General features: G+C 44.9%; 1 protein-coding gene across 1 annotated transcript in view; it reads right to left on the minus strand.

Annotated features, from left to right (window-relative positions):
* The window catches only part of DNER (delta/notch like EGF repeat containing), a 316,552-nt gene that overhangs the window by 26,076 nt on the left and 269,828 nt on the right, over positions 1-20,648 (minus strand). The window contains exons 9-10 of the mRNA XM_042950397.1: positions 13,708-13,830; positions 1,274-1,387 (exon numbers count right to left, since the gene is read on the minus strand). Of these exons, the coding sequence (XP_042806331.1) occupies positions 1,274-1,387; positions 13,708-13,830 (237 nt within the window). The remainder of the gene's footprint in view (positions 1-1,273; positions 1,388-13,707; positions 13,831-20,648) is intronic.

The raw sequence follows: 20,648 nt of genomic DNA on the forward strand, positions 1-20,648 counted from the left end.
GCGAATCATTTTCTGGAATGAGCCCACTTCTCAGTCCCAGGAAAACCCAAAAGGAAAACACAGGATGTGACACAGATAAATAGAAGGAAGATCAGAAGTTGCTTCTCCCACATCTTGACTGTTGGCATCTTCCCCAGAAGCACAAAAGAGGCTCCCCAGGGATGGAATGGGAGCCCGCCCGTGGTCTGTGAAATTCTCCAGGGTTGGGGAGGTGGCCACAGTGGCTCAGCAGGGGAGAGGGGAGCATGACAAGACAGTCTCCAGCCAATGAGAACACGTGCTTTCCTGCAGCTTAAGGACCTACCTTCTTCTACAGGCACCTTATAGGTCAACCTTTCCCAACGTGCAAACCAGAGTGACCTGGATGTTTCTGTTGGTTGGGAAAGCTCTGAAAACACAGGCTTGTCCTACACTCTACATTTCAGGACTCTTGGGTTCCAATGGACCAGCAAAGGATGGAACCTTTTCTACCCTAGTGATTCACAGTTCCTTTTGAGAATCCGATAAAAACGTGAAAGTCTTCTCTCAACATACACACATACATACAGTGTTTCACACCCAATTTCAGGGCCTCAAAAACTCCCTGAAGCCCATGGGGCAGGGGGTGACTGAGAAAGGCTCCTGACTCTCGAAGTGGCTCTTCCCACTCACAGCTCAGTGAGGTGTTTCTCTTGCACCCAGCCCCGCCCCCTGCCCTCCCAACATGCTTTGCTCTTGACGGCTTTCTCTCCCTGCCCCCCACACTTACAGCGTCTGTACCTTCACCAATAATCGCCCCTGATGCTGGAGGCTTTCCCCCTCCTTGCCCACCACCACCACCTCCCTTCATTTTTCAAAATCCCCAAACTGGTGTATCTTTCAGGAAAAAGAAACATGGTAGCTGAATGCAATTTCCGTAAAAGACAAATTGATTCTTCCTTTCCCCTTCTTCCCATGAACACTTCCCCGAACACTTAACACTTTCTCAGGCGTTGGTGTAATGGCTTATTTCTCATTTCAAAGCTGCAGCTCTGGAAATGTTTAGCAATGGCAATCTCAGCAAGTCTCTGTAGCAAATGCTGAATTCCGAAGAGCCTCATTTAGTGACGACGCGGTCAATTGTTTTCAAGTAGATTTTCATCCAAGCACCGCCTGGTTACATTTTGCAGTGGTGTCCATATTTTTGCAATAATGTATGCACAGAGAATTCTGAGTTTGGGGTGTTTTTTTTTTAACAGCTGCAATCTTAGGGATTTGGGGGCAAATTTTAAAACCCAGTTCCCGGATCACTTGCCTGTAAACCCTGGTGCGCAGACACATGTACCATTCAGGCCCTCACTGTCACAGGTGCCTCCGTTCAGACAGCTGACATTAGCACAGGGGTCCTTGTAAGACTCGCAGTGGATTCCTGCGGAGAAACAGACACAAAAGGGGTAACTTGTTAATGAATCTCCAGCCCCGGTGGCCGTTGAAAGCAAGGTGTCTGAACAGCCTGGAACTATATGAAGGCAGGTTCCCAGAGGCGCACGTGTGTATGCAAGTGCGCGTGTGCAAGTGTGTGTGTGCATGCTGGCATGTGTCCCCTCTTGGCTAGTTTGTTGTGAGGAGACGCCTTATGAGAACACAGCAAATTCATTCTCTGCTTTCAGGTCCTACCATAGTCACCCTGTACTTTCTCTGACCACAAGTCCCAAAGCCTAGCAAACAGAAAGATAAAACCCTGAAAGATAAAATTTATCAGTGACATGTTTTTAAGTCTCCGAAAGGAACAGAAAATAGCCAGACATCCTTTATAAGGTATCGATCTAATTGATAAGCAGCATCCTGAACATGCAGATGTGGAGTCAGATATTGAAATGAGTACTGGTTCTACTTTGGGGAAACTGCAGGATAGAGAGGGAGCCACTTGGTACTTAGAACTCATTCAAAAGACTAAATTGGATCACCGTGTACCAAAGTGAACATGTGTTGTGCACAAGCTATGTCCCAGGCCCTCACACTGGGCTTTGCATCTAATTTGATCTTTGTAACAACACTTGGAGGCAGATAGCCTTATTCTCCCTTTTTGCAGATGAAGAAACTGAGGAAAGAATGCAAGGTCACGAGGCTGGTCAGAGAGGCAGCTGGGATTTGCAACCACCAGAGATCTGGATCTGTGTCTGTGCTTGCTAAGTAGTTTGCTGGGAGTGAGCTCAGACTGGCCGTGCAAACGTACAAAATTCTATGGAGCCCATTTCACGACAAGTAGGCACTTCAAAAGTCTTTATAGCAAAAGCCGTTTCCCACGGGTGCAAAAAAAAAAGCCTACGTATGCATGTATGTATGCAAAAGTAGGAGTGAGGCACTGAATTATTTTTGGCTTTCACAACAGGGAGTTCCATATTGTTGGAATTTTTTATCAATGACCATGTATTATTTCATAACTTTATTTAAAAACTTTAAAAACCCAACACTATTTGAAGGGTGAGGTTGTGGGTTTTTTTTTTTTTTTTTTTTTTTTTGCTGTGGTTTCACTGGAATGCCAAGATGGGTGAATGGATTGATCTCTCCCTCTCTCATCCCCTGCCCTTTCGAGGGGAAGGCAGGTCACATTATATTCTGTGCAAGAATGCACACAACGGTACGCTCACCCTTCCTGACAGCCTCGTGAAAAGTAAGCATAAAGCTAACAGTAACTGAACAGAATTTACTTAATTTTCTCTCCACTTCATTACTTAGCTCATTATCGTGCAAAGGACTGCCACGCCCAGTGACTCATGATTTAGTCACTGAAATTATTCTCGCTGGGATTTCTGTCTATCATTTCTTTTTCATTTGTCTTATGAAGTCAGGCTCAAGAAGAGGAAAAAAGTGTAAGAGAAAACAGAAACAGAACTGGCCCATCTGTATTCATACTAATAACTTACTGGAGCCTGGCAAAGCATTTAGAATGGATGGCTTTTCATTCCACTTTATCCTTTGCCCCTCATATCCAACCCCTGAAAAATATTCTGCCAGATATTTTCCTGAAGTGCCTTTCAGACCATTGTCTGGCTTTTCTCCCTGTAACCACCACCTGAATCCCACTGCCTCGGGCCTGGTGGGATGCGACCCCCCAAAGCCCTATCCTAGCTCCCTCCCTGTCTCTAGTGACAGGAACGAGCCTCCTTGACTTTCACTGTCCTTAACCAACCCAGGTAATATGCGAAATCAAGCTAATGTAAAGATTGGGGCGCCTGGGTGGCTCAGTCAGTTAAGCGTCCGACTTAGGCTCAGGTCATGATCTCACGGTCCATGAGTTCGAGCCCCGCATCGGGCTCTGTGCTGACAGCTCAGAGCCTGGAGCCTGTTTCAGATTCTGTGTCTCCCTCTCTCTGACCCTCCCCCGTTCATGCTCTGTCTCTCTCTGTCTCAAAAATAAATAAACCTTAAAAAAAAAAAATTAAAAAAAAAAAAAGATATGCATAAAACTGGCAATTCTTCCTCACTTGGGTGTGTATGGCCTATTCACCCAGAAGTTTCTATCTCTGTTATCCCACTGATTCCCAAGTAGCATGGACTCAACCAAAAGAATAAAATACAAAACATTCTTTTCTGCTTCAAAGTGTTTATCAAAAAACAAAGATACACATATTTTCAAGTTCCCATGTGGCTGATCAATGGAAACCAGGTGACAAAAAAGGCTTTCAAGTGTCATGGGAAATACAGCCATAACCAAAGTTCAGGCATGTCTGGAATCTAAAAAGATGTCCATTAGATCTCAAGTAAGAGCAATCAAGGATGATCTTTACTGAGTTTCTAGTAACACATTGGCCAATCAAGACTGTGTAATATTAATACGATGAATATATTCACACACAGAGTACCACATTTTTCAAATAAGGCTAAGAAGCAAATTCGAGGCTAAATATTTAAAATCTTTAAAAAATGTTTACTTACTTATTTTTGAGAGAGAGAGAAAGACAGTGCAAGCAGGGGAGGGGCAGAGACGCAGGGAGACACAGAATCCGAAGCAGGCTCCAGGCTCTGAGCTGTCAGCACAGAGCCCAACATGGGGCCTGAACCCACAAACAGTGAGATCATGACCTGAGCTGAAGTCGGACGCTTAACCAACTGAGCCACCCAGGTACCCCTGGAGGCTACATATTTAAACACATTAAACTTAAAAGACTTCAATAAGACGGATTTGATGAAAACACCCAGGAAAATAGCAATTTTCATCTTTTGGAGGTCTTCTTGCTTTTTGGCGATAATTTTTTCCCCTTGTTATTTCTCTTTTTCAAAAGATACTGGGTCACTTGAGATCCATTGAGAGCTTTCTGGCAGCAAGACCGGACAAAAGCTTATCTTCGCAGAAACACAATGACTCTGAAGCAAGATGGTCTTAAAAGTCCCCAGTGAGTACTTGGTTACTCACATTTCTACACTCTCAGCCTTGCTAATCCTAATATAAAAAATATCTGTCATACTGCTCAGCTTGTCAATGAGAGCTGAACAACCACGAGCTAGAAACCTTGGATGCAGAGAACAGACAGTCACGAACACCACTCGTGTGCCAAGGTGGCTCTCCTCTAACCCTCCCCCTCAGGCACCCCGGGCCCCACCTTGCTGCCTTCCCCAGGGGCCCTGAGCCCTGGCGGCACACTGAAGGCTGGGCGTCTGTCCCCTCTGACAAGGACGCCTTCCTTCACCTCTGCCCAGGCTGTTCTTCACCGGCACATTCTATCTGTCAGAGTCTGACTCAAACGCCACCTCCCTGGAAAGCTGAACCTGACTCTCGCGAGACGGAGCTCCATTTCTCCGCCATTGTGCACTGAGAGCACGCTGAGATCCGCACTGTTAGAGAGTTGACTGTGTTAGGGCACGACTTGTCTGTGCTCCTGATTTCCCCCGCCAACCTCTGAGGTCCTTTAGAGCAGACGCCATAATTTAATGCGTGGAAGAAATTCTGGACGTATCACCAGAATCCTGTCCCGTCAGGAGGGGCGACAGTCAGTGTACTTTGGCTGACACACAGGTGAAGATTGCCAGAGGAGGGAGAAGTCATTCCAAATCTGCCTCAAAAACACCCTATTTTGTCAGGGAAAACCAGGTCCACGCTTCAAATTAAGTCTGTGGAGCGACACATGCATCACCCATTGGCAAAGGGATGTAGCACGCACTATTACGAAACTTGTGTTTAGTCTCAAGCAAAAATAAACTGTAATTCAGTCAAAACTAATAAAAATTCATACTTTTCATATTAAGGGATAGAGAGGCAATGTTTCTGAAAGGACCTCTGTTCCAACAGGGCTCTGTATAGAAGTTAATTTTAGAACTAAAACGAGCAAAAATTCAAAGAGAGGTGCGCCCATTATAAAGCTTTGTTGCCATCACAATTTAGCCATGATTAATATTTTGAGAACTGAAAGTCACTATTTTGTCTCCAGGAAAATTAAGCCAGGTAAAGAAAATTAACTCTAAGTGTTCTCTGAACTTCATGTTTCTTTTTAAGACATCATCTTATTTTATTCAAACTTATTTCCTCCACAAAAATTTTTTCAGTATTTCAGCCATCACAGAACCCAACCGTTTCTAAACTGTTTCAGAAATTACAATTGACATCTTGACCTTGGCCTCATTATTCCTTGTGCCTGCCAGTCTTCACCTGCTCCCCTGGTTAAATAATAGCCTAAAAGGGGCGCCTGGGTGGCTCAGTCGGTTGAGCGTCTGACTTCAGCTCAGGTCATGATCCCACGGTTTGTGAGTTCAAGCCCTGCATCAGGCTCTGTGCTGACGGCTCAGAGCCTGGACCCTGCTTCCGATTCTGTGTCTCCTTCCCTCTCTGCCCCTCCCCTGCTCACACTCTGTCTCTCTCTCTCTCTCATAAACAAATAAACATTAAAAAAAATTTTTTTTTAATAATAGCCTAAAAAAGGAAGAAACCCTGACTTATCCATTTTTGTATCTATCCCACTTCTTGAGAAAAGCTACATACACAAAACATCCAGAAATTCTTGTTCACTGGTTACATGGGAAAAATAATTCTGGCAAACAAAGAAAGAGTTCTCAACTTTTCCATTATAAATTTCTGTAGGCTTTTAAAATAAATGATTAGGTACAATGTGATCGAACCCATAATCCAGTGGTCTCATTTCTGAAACCCAATTCTCCCCCCCCCACCCAAAATTGTGAAAGTATAAAAAATTATACGAATAAAGATGTTCATTTCAGAATTATTTATAACAGCCTCACGTCAGATGCAACAAGGGAGTGGGTAAATATTCCCCCAAGGAATACTACATAGCCATTTAAAATAGAACTAGTAAGACTTCCTGGCAATATCTAAATCAAACATACGACCAAAAGGAAGGTATAAGCAGAATGATACAAAATCGCAGGTAAACTCAATTATACTATAAAAACATGGATATTTAAAAAGGATGGGAACAACAGCAGTAATAACTGGTCTCATATTCTGCTGTAAAGCTACGAGCAATTTTAAATTTTCTTTTTTCCAAAATTTTATTATTGTTGTGGTGTTTTCATAATTAAACACTGAAATATTTTCTCCCTAGCTCTGGCCGCCCCAAATTCCAAATGAGTATATTGTTGATCATCGAGTTTGTTCTGCAAAAAATAAAAATCGGCAGCATAGGGGGAAACTTGAGAAGACGTGAGCACTAGCGAAGTATTCCAAGTCTAGTCATGAACCAGCTCTGAGCTAATTCTGGAGGGGGGAACGAGCATTTCGGTATGTCTGAAGAGAGGTTATTCCAAGTCCCTCCGTGCATTTTCCTTCTAACAATTTCATGATCCACAGCAGAAATTTTCTGGGAAAATGTTCATGTTGGTTTCCTTTATTTAATTAGAGCGTTAAGCGGCAATTTCAATTCAAGTAAAGATGGCTATTGAGCATTTGTCTTTGTGCAAGCCACTACATCAAGGGCTACAGAGAATTTAAAAGAAGAAGGAGGAGGAGGAGGAGGAGGAGGAGGAGGAGGAGGAGGAGGAGGTCCCGGTGTAGTCACTGCCTTTCAGGAAATTATGATTTAGTGTAAAAAAGAGGGTATTTCTGGGCACCTGGGTGGTTCAGTCAGTTAAGTGTCTGACTCCTGACTTTGGCTCAAGTCACGATCTCAAGATAAGGGAGTTCGAGCCCCACGTCAGGCTCTGCACTGACAGTATAGAGCCTGCTTGGAATTCTCTCTCTCTCTACCCCTCCCCTGCTGGTGCTCTCTCTGTCTCTCTCAAAATAAATAAATAAACTTAAAAAAAAAAAAAAAAAGAGGTAATTTCTACAAGGTTGACCGTAAATCGTCACAGCAAATACAGAGACAAGGTTGGAAGAACTCAAGGAGGGAGGTATCACACAGTCGGAGACCGACAGACAAAGGAGACAAGAAGGAAACCCTGGGGACCAACGGTATTCATGGCATCCCGAGGACAAGGATTCAGTGGGGGCAGGGGGACCAGAGTCAGGGAACAGGAACGGAGCTGCAGAAGGAAGCTAATGCACAGTGAGTTTCAAAAGGGACCCAGCGGTCAATGGGGCAAAGAAGCAGGAACCAGGAGTAGGAAGCTAGAAGGGCAGGCTTCAGGATCTCACTGAAAAGCCCTCAGTTGGGTCACTGCAGGGTGGTGTGGACAAAATCCAAACTAAAGAGGACGACGAGAAGAATAAAAAGTTTACAAATGGAGGTGCTATCTACAGCAACTCTAGGGTAACTTGCTTGTAAAATAAAGAGAAAAAAAGGGGGAAGGAAGCAGAGGACACAAAGTCAATGAAAAGTGTTTTTCTTCCAATTCACATTTATGAAGAAGTTTAAAAACACTTCTTTTTTTTTTCTGTGTGGCTGCCCAATTTCTCCCACACCACTTATGAAAAAAAAAAAATCTTTCCCATTCATAGCAATTCTGGAAGAACCATACGTTATTCTAGACAACGGTTTCTGGGCCATTATTCAGTTTTGGTTAGCTGTCCATTCTTGTACCCATGACGTGTGAACGTAGGCATAATAAATAAATGATAATAAAACATCTGGCAGAAGGTCCCCCTCATTGCTTTCCTCGATCAAAATGTTCTTCAGCTGTACTTGCCTGAGCTCCCATTACACTCATTCTTTTTAGGAAGCTGTAGTAATTTATTTAAGTTGGATTTTAACATAAAACAGTAAAAAAATCACCACTTGAAAAAATGTATGTGTGAAGTAGGAAGTTAAAGTCCCAACCCTCTCCCAACACACCCCCCACCTAAGTTCTAACTCCAGAGGCAAGTACTACTTAGCACTCGCTATTCACCCATCTGGTAGTTCTCTGAATTTATGCTACATTTGAAGAAATGCTTCTGAAGAGGGACAGATGTCCATCCCCCAAAGAGAGAAAGGCACAGGATCCTGTGACTCACTTTTCCTCTGGATCGGAGGGTAGGACTTTGCCCCTTCTACCTCTATTTTAGTTCCTTCTACCACCCTGCCCCCCAGCTATTACTTTAGAAGTTCTACCATTTAGAGGCTCTTGGGTGGCTCAGTCGATTAAGCATCTGACTTCAGCTCAGGTCATGATCTCATGGCTTGTGGGTTTGAGCCCCCCAACGGGCTCTGTGCTTACAGCTTGGAGCCTGGAGCCTGCTTTGGATTCTGGGTCTCCCTCTCTCTCTGCCCCTTCCCTGCTCACGCTCTCTGTCAAAAATGAATAAACATTAAAAAAATTAACAAAAGAAGTCCTACCATTAATGCTGCTAGGCTTTGCCTTCAGGAGTCTCATTTAAATTCAAACCTAAAGGTCTCCACAAATATACCCAAATTAGATGTTCACTTTATCTGCCCACTGGGATGAGACCTTTAACACATATGTATGCCTTCCAATCCCTCCCATCCCCATCCCCTTCAACTCATGGGTTTAGTTAAAATGATATGAAACTTTGGGGCTCCTGGGTGGCTCAGTCGGTTAAGCGTCCGACTTCAGCTCAGGTCACGATCTTGCGGTCAGTGAGTTCGAGCCCCACGTCGGGCTCTGGGCTGATGGCTCAGAGCCTGGAGCCTGCTTCCGATTCTGTGTCTCCCTCTCTCTCTCTGCCCCTCCCCCGTTCATGCTCTGTCTCTCTCTGTCTCAAAAATAAATAAACGTTAAAAAAAAAAAAATTAAAAAAAAAAAAAGATATGAAACTTGAATGTGGTCATTTAAATTTTTCTTTAAGAATGGGTATAATGGACATACTCTAAGGTGACCCCCAATGAGTCATACCCTTCCGTTGTATGTGAGCTTCAAACCGATAGCATCTGACAAAACTTAAGAGATTTTGTTTTTTTTCCCAACGTTTTTTTTTTTTTTTTTTTTTTTTTATTTTTGGGACAGAGAGAGACAGAGCATGAACGGGGGAGGGGCAGAGAGAGAGGGAGACACAGAATCGGAAACAGGCTCCAGGCTCCGAGCCATCAGCCCAGAGCCTGACGCGGGGCTCGAACTCACGGACCGCGAGATCGTGACCTGGCTGAAGTCGGACGCTTAACCGACTGCGCCACCCAGGCGCCCCAAAACTTAAGAGATTTTGAAGATGCAGTTAAGGTCCTTAAACTTTGTGTTGATCCTAGGTGGGCCTGACCTAATCAGGGTTTGTTTGTTGTTGTTGTTTTTTAATGGAGGGTGCAGGCCTCCTCTCCTGAAGTTAGAGGCATGGAACAGTACAAGCTCTCATCTCCCTTTCGTTGCTGGCTTTCAGGGAGCAAGCTGTCATGAATTCTACAGCCACAAGGATACGAATTCTGCCAACAACCTGAGGGAATGGGGAGGTTGACTCTTTCCTATTCAAGCTTCCAGTGAGAACCGAGTCCAGCCAATACCTTGATTCCCATCCACTAAAACGTGCCTGGACCAACGGAAGTGTTAGATACTAAAAGGGTGTCGTTTCAAGCCACTACTTTGTAGTGATTCTTTATGCAGAACTAATTAGTAAAGCAGCTATACATACTTTTTTCCAAAAGATTTCTCTTCACCATTAAATTAGCGGCCACAATCACTTTAATATCCTCTGTTTAGGTTTATCCCTGCATTTAAAGAATTCTGTTCAACCCTCTTCTTCCTATTCTCTAGCTCCAACTATATAGTTATATGTGTTCTGATTTAGTCCCAGTTCAGTGAGAATACTTTCTAAAATAATTTTCTTGGGGCGCCTGGGTGGCTCAGTCCATTGACTCTTGATATCAGCTCAGGTCATGATCCCAGGGTCGTGGGATCGAGCCTTGCATAGCACAAAGCCTGCTTGAGGTTCTGTCTCTCCCTCTGAACTTCCTTCACTCTCTCTCAAAATGATGACAGATAGATAGATAGATGATAGATAGATAGATAGATAGATAGGTAGATAGAGAGGGTAAAATAATTTTCTTGGAAAGGGTACATGGTGTTGTGTTATGCTTTCCGTATACTTAAATGTGCACAATGTCTTTCTGTTGTCCTCGAACGTAAAGGATCCTACAATTGCCGGTCCTTTCCATTGGGCAGCCTGAAACACTGCTACATGATTGTTTGCTTTCATTAGAGAGAAAGGTAGGCCAGTGTGGACTGGATTCTCTTTCTTTTGTATGTAACCTGTACTCCCTGTGAAGACTTTCATAAAAAATATTCTGTCCCTCCTCAGATTTAGAAATTTTAACAGGAAATCTCAAATTGCGTACCACCTCCTTCACTAATCCCTCCGGCCCTCTGTGAGCTCCTTCATTCTATACGAAAACTTCAGTTTTCTCCAGGTCGCAGACTTCTCCTTCTAGCAATTCGTGGATTCTGGTTTTATTTCCATGTGTTCCTTCTTCTTCTGGAGCGTCCGCCATTCAGACAGAAACAGATCGCCCAGAGCGCCTCTCCACATGTCCTACCTTGTCGGTCACGATTTCCTTTTCCTCCTATTTTCACTTCTACCATGAACTAGTTCCTCCTTTGTGTTTTCCAGATCCAGATTCAAGTTTGAGTAGCATACAGCACTTTTCTCACTTCCTCTCCTGAGTGGTTAGAGCTGTTGGCTGCTGTGGCAATTTCATTTGTATTTCCTAGATTATCTTCCCCTTTTGAGGGGTTGGGACAGGCTCCTCGTACTGGCCAGGAGGACGAAGGAAGACGTCAGAACCAGATGCCATTGGACTTCCCTCCGGTGCCGGACAGGTCGGCCAACGGGGCCCTGTCTACTACGGCACAGGGTGGAGGCCTCCCAGTTTTGGGTTTTCAAGGCTCTCCAGGGATGAATAGAGCCCATTCTCTCTCAGCCACACAGAAAATAAAGGGCCAGCTCAGCCCGACTGCAGTTGTTGTAGAGGACAGCCAGCCTCTGTGAGGTCAGTGGAGCCCCCCCACCTCGTAAGGTCACATGTAGGTAATACAGGGCATGTATTTCCTCTTTGTAAACCGGGGGTCCTTTGAACTCAGCTGGCCATGGATTCAGTTCTCCTCAGAAACCCCTCCTCTAACCCTGTTGTGTGCGAAGTTCCCAACACCTGCATCCTTTTCTTGAGAATCTAAATCCTCAGATATGTTTGGGATACCCTCCGGGGTCACTTATCTTCTTGGGTCATCCCTGGCAGAGTCAGTGACTGATGGAGGGGAGTCCTGGAAAGACAGAGGGGTGGAATTTAGGGGCGCCTGGGTGGCTCAGTCGGTTGACTCTCGATTTCGACTCAGGCCATGATCTCACGGTTTTGTGAGTTCGAGCCCTGAGTCCAGCTCCAGGCTAACAGTGTGGAGCCTGCTTGAGATTCTCCCTCTCTCTCTGCCCTTCCTCCACACGTTTTCTGTCTCTCTTAAAAATAAATAAACTCGGGGCGCCTGGGTGGCGCAGTCGGTTAAGCGTCCGACTTCAGCCAGGTCACGATCTCACGGTCCGTGAGTTCGAGCCCCGCGTCAGGCTCTGGGCTGATGGCTCAGAGCCTGGAGCCTGTTTCCGATTCTGTGTCTCCCTCTCTCTCTGTCCCTCCCCCGTTCATGCTCTGTCTCTCTCTGTCCCAAAAATAAATAAACGTTGAAAAAAAAAAAAATTAAAAAAAAAAAAATAAATAAACTCAAAAAAAAAAAAAAAAAGAAAGAAAAGGAAGGGATGGGGCACCTGGGTGGCTCAGTCGGTGAAGCATCCAACTCTTGATATCAGCTCAGGTTGATCTTGGAGTTTGTGACACTGAGCCTCAGGTCAGGCTCGGTGCTATCAACACAGAGCCTGCTTGGGATTCTCTGTCTCCCTCTCTCTCTCTGCCCCATTTGTGCTCTCTCTCTCTCTCTCTCTCTCTCTCTCAAAAAGAAATAAACTTAAAAAAATGAAGGGGTGGAATTTAGAGCATATATGGAAGGATGAACAGTCTATGTACCCGTCGTTCATCATGTGTAACTGTAGTTTTTACCGCTTAGTCATGACAGCACAATTAATGCCTCCAAGACAGGAAAAAATTGCATCAGGGACTGAAGAACTTTGGAATTTTTACTTTTTGAAACACATTCACTACTAATTCTGTCATTGAAGAACCTCAAAATGTCAGTAAGCATCACTGTCCTTACTTTATACAGACACAGTCACACTTGAGGAGATTAATCCAGGCTCAGCAGGTCTCCTGATTCTTATTCTTCTTTCCAGAACTGAGCAGACTCCCTCTCTCTCACTACTCTGAAAAACCTGGAAATGAAATCCACGTGAGTGAAGCCAGCACATCTACCCTTGTGGAAGTGGAGGACTTTGGTTCCAAGTGGGCATCACACTCAGAAGGGAGCATCAGATCTGCTGAACACAGACCAGACCCTTGGCCCGGCCCCATCCCTTCCGGCCAAAGACTAGATCAAGTTCATCCGTGTGGCCTACGAACCCTTCAGGCTCACCAAAGAGACCGCTAAATACAGGTGGGTCCATCCAATGACGAGGAAGGTCACCCGGCAGATGGATGATGTCAAGTAAGCAGCGGTGGGAGCACGAGGTTAGAGGCTAGAAAGAGAGCCAACAAAGGCATTAAAAAATCCAAACCCAGCCCCGAAGCTGTGGCCTAGAGAAATGTGTGCGGTGGCTGATAAACACGGATTTCCTGGCGTGGTGCCGTCCGAGGGCATCTGGGCTTGAACGAAGTCACGCCGCTAAGCCCCCTGGGGAGCGAGAAGAAAAGGCTTCGGGGACGTGCTGGCTGGGCTTCTGAGGGACACCACTGCCACCTCGCAGGGCTGCTGTGAGGGCTTGATGAGTTCACGCACACGGGGCCGAGAACGAGCTCTGCACATTATCAGCACCCTGCCGATGTCGGCTGTTTTTCCAGAGTGACTCTGACACGCATCCACTCAAATGAGCTCACATCTCCCTCGCGAGTGACTCACTTAACGAGAACCAGCTTTGTGGCCAACGTGTGAGGCCACCTGCGCCCTCCTCGGAAAAGCGCGGCGTCCCAGCTCTGCCCGGCTCGCCGCACAGCCCCACGCTCCCCTCCCCGCGCTTTCCACCGCCAGGTCCTCAGGTCCGGGTCGCACGGTGCGCCGCATCCCACTTTTTATCACAGGCTTCCGAACGCACCCAACAGAGAAGACAGAGGGGGTACAGGAAGAAGGAAAGGACAGGAGAGAGAAGTTTCCATCTACCAGGAGGAAACCCCAGACGTGCAAATTGGTCTCTTCGGCCCCATGAATCATCCCACCTCCAGCATTTGGTCTGGATTCTGAATGAGGTAATGCTCCAATTAGAGGCTGGTGCACTTAAGCTGAGAAAGGCATGAGGTCGTTTAGGCCACTCGGGCGCAAGAAGGCCAAGGGGGTGGTGCTCACCTTTGTACTCGGCCAGACACACGCACTCGTAGCCATTAACGAGGTCCCTGCAGGTGGCTGCGTTCAGGCACGGAGCAGACAGACACTCGTTGTACTCCTCCTCGCAGTAGAGGCCGTGGTAACCTGAGGGACGGAGAAAAAGGCCTGCGGTCACACGTGTCCCAATCACCCCCACACTGGACCAGCCTACAAGAGAGGCGGCTGGGTATTGATCGGAAGCATGGCGCGGACAGATGGGATTTAAGGATTTGAGTCCCTCGGGGTGTATGGAAACGTGGGTTTCCGGGAAGAGTTTCCTATGACGAGTCTGTTTTCATCACCCTCTTTCATGATCCCAAGTATAAAGGAAGCGATCCCATTTATCCACCAGATGGTCTCGGGACGACATCGCGTCCAACGGCACTGGTGACCCGGAGGCAGGGGTCACTGAGTGCATCTGCTGTGGCCGCAGGAGACGGGGATGAGAGCAGCAGGGCTCAAGGCATGGGGCATCAGCTCCTTTCAAGGATGGGGACCACCCTTCCTCCGACTGGAAAAGTGTTATCCAGCAACTACAGAGAATTTTATTAGAGGAGAAAAGTATTTGGAGAAAAGGATTGATGTATTTCCTTTGCTTTTCAGGTCAAGAAGAGATTCGGCTAAAAAAGGCTTTGCTGAAATTCCTGGTAAAACCTGGGGTATTTTTTTTTTTAATTTAAAATTATGATGATCTCAATGATAACATTTTAAATTGTACTTTAAAATGCTAATGGTTAAAAATAGATGAAGAGCAATGGAGAAAAAGAAACCGACAGTTTCTCAATAAAGACGGCTTTTACTCTATTTGCAAAACAGGTGTTTATTCTAAAGGACAAGAGGACAACATTCTCTGAGACTCACTCATGAATGTTATACTGTTTTTAACTTTCAAAAACATGCATCAGTGCCAATTTGCAGTGAAACCGAGCCATTTTTTTTTTCTGGCCCTGTCCAAACAATGAGAAACACGTGAGTGCTTTCAAAAATCACCCTGCCTGTGTTGGTTCTGAATTCAGATAAGCAGAAAAAATAAACCTTTGCTCAAACGGGAACTGGAACTACTAGTTTGAGTAGTTTTTTTTTTTTTTCTCCCCAGCTTTCCAGCCCATAGCCAACCTCCAAACCCAGCAAGTTTCATTAAGACATGCTAATGTGTTGAACTGTTTTGTTTTCAGTCCCTGTTGCAAAAGTAGGTTAAACTCATATTTGCATTATCGACAGAACACTTTTCAATTGCTATTGTTTTTGAACTGCTTTCCCAAATTAGGTGGTGATAACAGCCCCTCAGAGGAGACCTCGACCTACCTGAGACAAATATGCCATGGTTTTCAATTGTTCTGTCTTACCCTACTTTTTGTAATTTTAGGGCAATATTTCTTATCACTCTTCATCAATATTTTGATCATCCAGATCAGAGTTTCTCAACTGACAGCACTTTTGCCCCCAGAACACATTTGGCAATGCTTTTAGAGACACTTTTGGTTATCACAACCAGGGCGGTAGGGAAGGAGCTGCCCCTGGTACCCAGTGTCAGGGTGCTGGTCAACATCCTACGGGGCATAGGACAGCCCTCCACAACAAGCTATGCAGCTAAAATGCTAAGAGAGCCAGACAGAGAACCCTGCTCTAGATCCAGCAAACTCCGGCTCACGGGCCAAATCCATCCCAGCCTGGTGTTGTAAATGAAGTTTTGTTGGGACACAGCCACACTCATCCATTTATGTATCGTCTCTGGCTGCACTCCCACTGCAATGGCAGCCTGAGTAGTCACAACAGAGATCATATGGCTTGCAAAGCCCCAAATCTTTACTCTCTGGTGTCTTATAGAACAAGTTTGCTGATTCCTGATCTACATTCAACAGAAAATCTTTCTTCTTACAGGAGTTTTGGATATTAACTTCTTATCAAATATGCACACTGCCAACACTTCCTCCCATTCCATAGTTGGCTTTTATTCAGTTGATTGCTTCCTTTGCCATGAAGTTTCTTAGTTTGATATAGCCGTATTTGCCTACTTTTACTTTTGTTGCCTCTGCTTTTGGTGTCATATCTAAGAAATCATTGCCAAGACCAATGCTAACAAGTTTTTCCCCCATATTTTCTTCAGGGAGCGTTAGAGTTTCACATCTTACATTTAGGTCTTTAATCCATTTTGAGCTGGGTTTTTTTTTTTTTTTTTTTTTTTTTTTTTTTTGTGGAAGATACAAATGGCCAACAGGTATACAAAAAGATTCTCAGGATCACTGGTCAAGGAAATAAAATCAAAACCACAAGGAGATATCACATCATACCTGTTAGAATGGCCATTATAAACACACACACACACACACACACACACACACACACACACACACAGAGGGAGAGAAAATAACAAGTCTTGGTGAGGGTATGGAGAAACTGGAATCCTTATGCACTGCTGGTGGGAAGGTGAAATGGTGCAGCCGCTATGGAAAAAAATATAGAGAATCCCCCCCTCCCCAAAATTAAACATAGACCTACCATATAAATTACAATCTCATTTCTGGGATTTATCCAACATAATGGAAAACAGGATCTCGAACAGACATTTTCACACCCGTATTCACTGCAACATAGTCACCATTAGCCAAGATGTCGATCAACAGATGAATGGATAAAGAAAATGCAGTTTATACATATGATGGAATATTATTCAGCCCTTAAAAACAGAAGGAAATCTTGTCATGTGCTATAACATGGATGAACCTTGAGACTATGAGCTAAGTGAAATAAGCCAGTCCCAGAAGGACAAATATTTCACGGTTCCGCTTATACGAGCTACATAAAGTAGTGAAGCTCATAGGAACAGAGTAGAATGGTGGTCGCCACTGGCTGGGGGAAGGGGAAAATGGGGAGTTGCTGTTCAATGGATACAGAGTTTCAGTTATGCAAAATGAAAATGTTCTAGATATCTTCTCTATGACAACGTGTGTATCATTAGCAACACTGTACTGACCCTTAAACATTTTGTTAAGAAGGTAGATTTCATGTTATGTGATTTTTCTCAGAATTAAAAAAAAATTATATGAATAATATATAACCTACAAAAAGAGTCAATTGTCTTTTGGCGACTCAGTATGGAGTAACAATCACAAGGAACATCTTTTCAAGTGTATTTGCTCTCCTAACAGATCTTTCAAAAATCACTTGGAAGAATAATAGATAACCCTAGCAAGCATCTTTGACCTCATAATTGAAGTGTTATTTACATAGACAAAAATCAAAAGCAAATTTCATATCATTGTTTTCATATTTTACAAACCGCATCATTATCTTCTTCCACTAGTAACATGAAAAGCAAATGAGGAAGTTTTATTTTACAGAGATAGTTAGGCTGGTGATGTTCTTCTTCCTTAGGGGAAAAGAAAAAGATAAAGGTTTTGTATTCTGAAACCGTTTCTTCAGGGATGGTAACATTTCAATGTCTTTATGGAAATGTCAAGGCACCCTTTACACTGGGTGCCAAAAAACCTAAATCGGACTGTTTGAATAAAAAGGCATTCCTTCCAAAAGAGAAGGCTTCTGTGAAAATGAGGCTGCCCCCACCCCCGCTAGTAATTAATTCGGGCAAACAAATTAGCTCAGGGCAGTATGCCCAGGGTGTAGAAAAATTAGGCTAGTCCAAAGAAATTTTTAAATAAAACAAAAGAGCAGAAGAGTGAGATCAGAGTGACCCTTTCCAGGGCATTGACCTTCATCACCAACACTGCTCCCATCTTCACATGACTTGCTCCTGAATATTCGATTCCAATATTCCTTAGAACTAACAGAACACAGCAATCATCTGAATGTGAGGAGTGAGAGCGATCAAGACGGCCGCCATGTTTAGGCTGAGTGAGTGGGTGATGTCGCCATTAACACAGAAAGGTACGGCCAAAGGAATAACAGGCTTTAAAGAAAGTTGGCCAATTGGATGTGGGGCATATGTAACCTAGGGCTCGCTTAGGGACTTAGCCCTAAGGTGAGCCTTAGGGCTCACCTAGGGACTCACTTAGCTGGAAAAAATAGGCTTAAATAGCATAGAAATGAGCAGCTTGGGAACCAGTGGCCTGGAAGTGGTGCTGAAGTTTTATCAAAGAAAAACCTTGGAGAGGGAAAAAGAAGGGACCAAGGTCAGATCTACATGGAAGGGCAGGTGGAGAGGGAGAAATCAGATCGGAACATGGGGCAAGGGTGAGGCAAAAGAGAGGAGGAAAGTCCAAGCACAGCAATGTCATGGGAGCCAGCGGAGGGAAGGAAATCAAGGTGAGCTGATCAAAGGCTCTAGAGGGCAAGAACAGCTGGATGAGAAGATTAGGTCACTAGAGACCTGCAGAATCATAACTCTTAAAGGGAGCTAGACTGCCCTTTAGAGATTGTTTTCAAAGTTGGGGGAGGGGAGGGACTGCTTATCACCATGATTGAAGGGTTTGACCAGAAGTTAGTGGGCAGAGGCCAGAGATATTAACCTTCCTGTAACGTCTAGGATACCCCCACACAACAAAGGATAGCCCTGGCGTCCCTCACAACTTCGGACCATCCTGTTGGAAATTCAGAGAGGTGAAAACCCTGTCTGGAACTTTCCGGGTCTAGAACCTAATTCCTATACACGTACATTCACAGTTTTTAAGATACACCGAGTTTTCCTGGAATGTAACTACTGGGTAAATGAAGAGAAGATTGTACCAAGAGTTGTTCACCACTTTGGAAAACGACTTCACAAGAGCAACAGCTCTTGTAGAATTTCAGTCACCAACGAGGCACACCTTTTATCAGTAAACAAAACAAACCAAAATCGCTTCTGCAGATAATTTTCTGACACGGTCTAAAGCATCTTCCACCAGTTACTCGTCATAACACTTAACTGATTTCATCACAACACTTATAACTGTCTGAAATCATATTTCAACTTAGTCCTGTTCTTGATTATTATTTCTCTTCCTCCACTAGAATATAAGCTTGAAGGCAGAGGCTGTGACTACAGCGTTCACGGCTGTACCCACAGCATCTGGTACAGAAAAGATGCTCAAAATAGCTGTTGAATCAGCACCCAGAGTGTCCTCGATTAAACCAACACACATTTAAGACGTGCCTACAATGTGTCAGGGGCTTCCAAGTACCGTGGATACAAAGCGAAATGGCGAGTCTACCAGCAAGAAGCTTATGGTCTAATAGTACATTACTGCCACCTGCTTTGCATCAGGCCCTTTGCATGCGCTAAATTGGTTAATCCCCACGACAGCCCAAAATGATGGGCATGACTAGCCCCAATTATATAGTTGAGGAATTAAGAGTCAAAAAGGTGAAGAGGGTTGCCCAAAGACACACAACCTCCTGTGTTCCTCCTAATTTCCTATGTTGTCCCCAAAATGCATTCCCTAGTGTAGGAGTCTGCTCAGGCTGCCATAATGAAACACCACACACCGGGAGGATGAAACAACAGAAATGTATTTTCCCACAGTTCTGGAAGCTGGAAGCTGCAAATGCTATGTCAAGATGTCAGCGGGTTTGGTTTCTCCTGAGGCCTCTCTCCACACCTTCTAGATGGCCACCTTCTCACTGAGGCTGCACACGGCCTTTTCTCTGTGGGCACACGCCCCTGGTGTCCCAGATGGTTCTATGAAACCAGTCATAGGGGTTTATTGCCCCATCCGATGACTTCATTGAATCTTCATCACTTCTTTGAAGGCCCTGTCTCTAAATTCAGTCACACTGGGGTGGGGGGGGGGCGGTTAGGACTTCGACGTGTGAAATGGGGAGAGACAAAATTCAGTGTGTAGCACCCAGAATCAACGGCAACAGTATTGGCTTTCTGGATCAGGTCATTCCTCGTGGTTGGGAGCGCTGTCCTGTGTTCTGCAGGACAGTAAGCAGCCTTCCTGGCCTCTGCTCCCTAGATTCCAACAGCCCCCCCCCTCCCCAGCTGTGACAACCAAAAAGATCTCCAGACATTGTCCCTTGGAGAACATAAGCCCCTTTGGAGAACCAATGTCCTAGATCCTTCTCATCACACGAGAACTTGAGGCGAGAACAACATGAATGGGCAAGCCTGAAATTTTCATTGTGAGGAGAGGAAATGCATTGAGAGCAAGGATTTGGGGGCAGAACCAAGAAGGCCCATCCGCGACTATGGATTTAATCGAATACCAGTCCCTGGGTGCCTTCCTCCAGCAGTGAGAGAATATGAACCCTCGGCTCATGTGGGGCTACCTAGATGTGAGTGCCAAATTCATGGGATAAACGGAGAAGACAAGAGTGGGAGGTACAGGCTTCCCGTCACAGAAGGAGTAAGTCACGGGAAGGAAAGGTACAGCGTAGGGAACACAGCCAATGGTATTGTAGCAGCGACGTGTGTGGTGACCGATGGTGGCCATACTCGGGGAGAGCACAGTGTATTGTATAGGCTTGTCAAACCACTGTGATGGCAAATCACTAAGGTAACGCAACACTGTGTGTCAGCGTACTTCAATAAAAGTAAGTAAGTAAATGGATAGAAACGGAAGAGAGAAGAGAGACGCACCCCCCACCCCTGGTGATGTCTGAGCTACTAAGAACCTTCTGAATGTTCTGCCACTAGGCTAGAACTCCCCTGTGTCCTCCTGTGAAGACCAAGGTCCTACGCTCCTGACTGACTTGGCAAAGGCACAGGAGTGAGCCAGGATTCTACTCCCCCGGGGTCTGAACTGTTCTAGAACACAATTGCCACTGCCACGTTTTATTCTGTCCACTCAGAATAAAATGTGTGTGTGTGCACATGCTATGTCATTCTCTCTCTCTGCTGATACATTCCCAATAGGAATCTTTTTTAAAAACAGGAGGGAAAATGTAGGTATGGTTCCCTGCTCACCTTAATCCTATTGAGTGTTCCGGGCTTCTGTTCTTTTAGCTTGTTTTTGAGAAAGAGACAAAGAAAGTGTGAGTGGGGG

The sequence above is a fragment of the Panthera leo genome, chromosome C1, assembly GCF_018350215.1.
Source record: "Panthera leo isolate Ple1 chromosome C1, P.leo_Ple1_pat1.1, whole genome shotgun sequence".
Lineage (NCBI taxonomy): Eukaryota > Metazoa > Chordata > Mammalia > Carnivora > Felidae > Panthera > Panthera leo.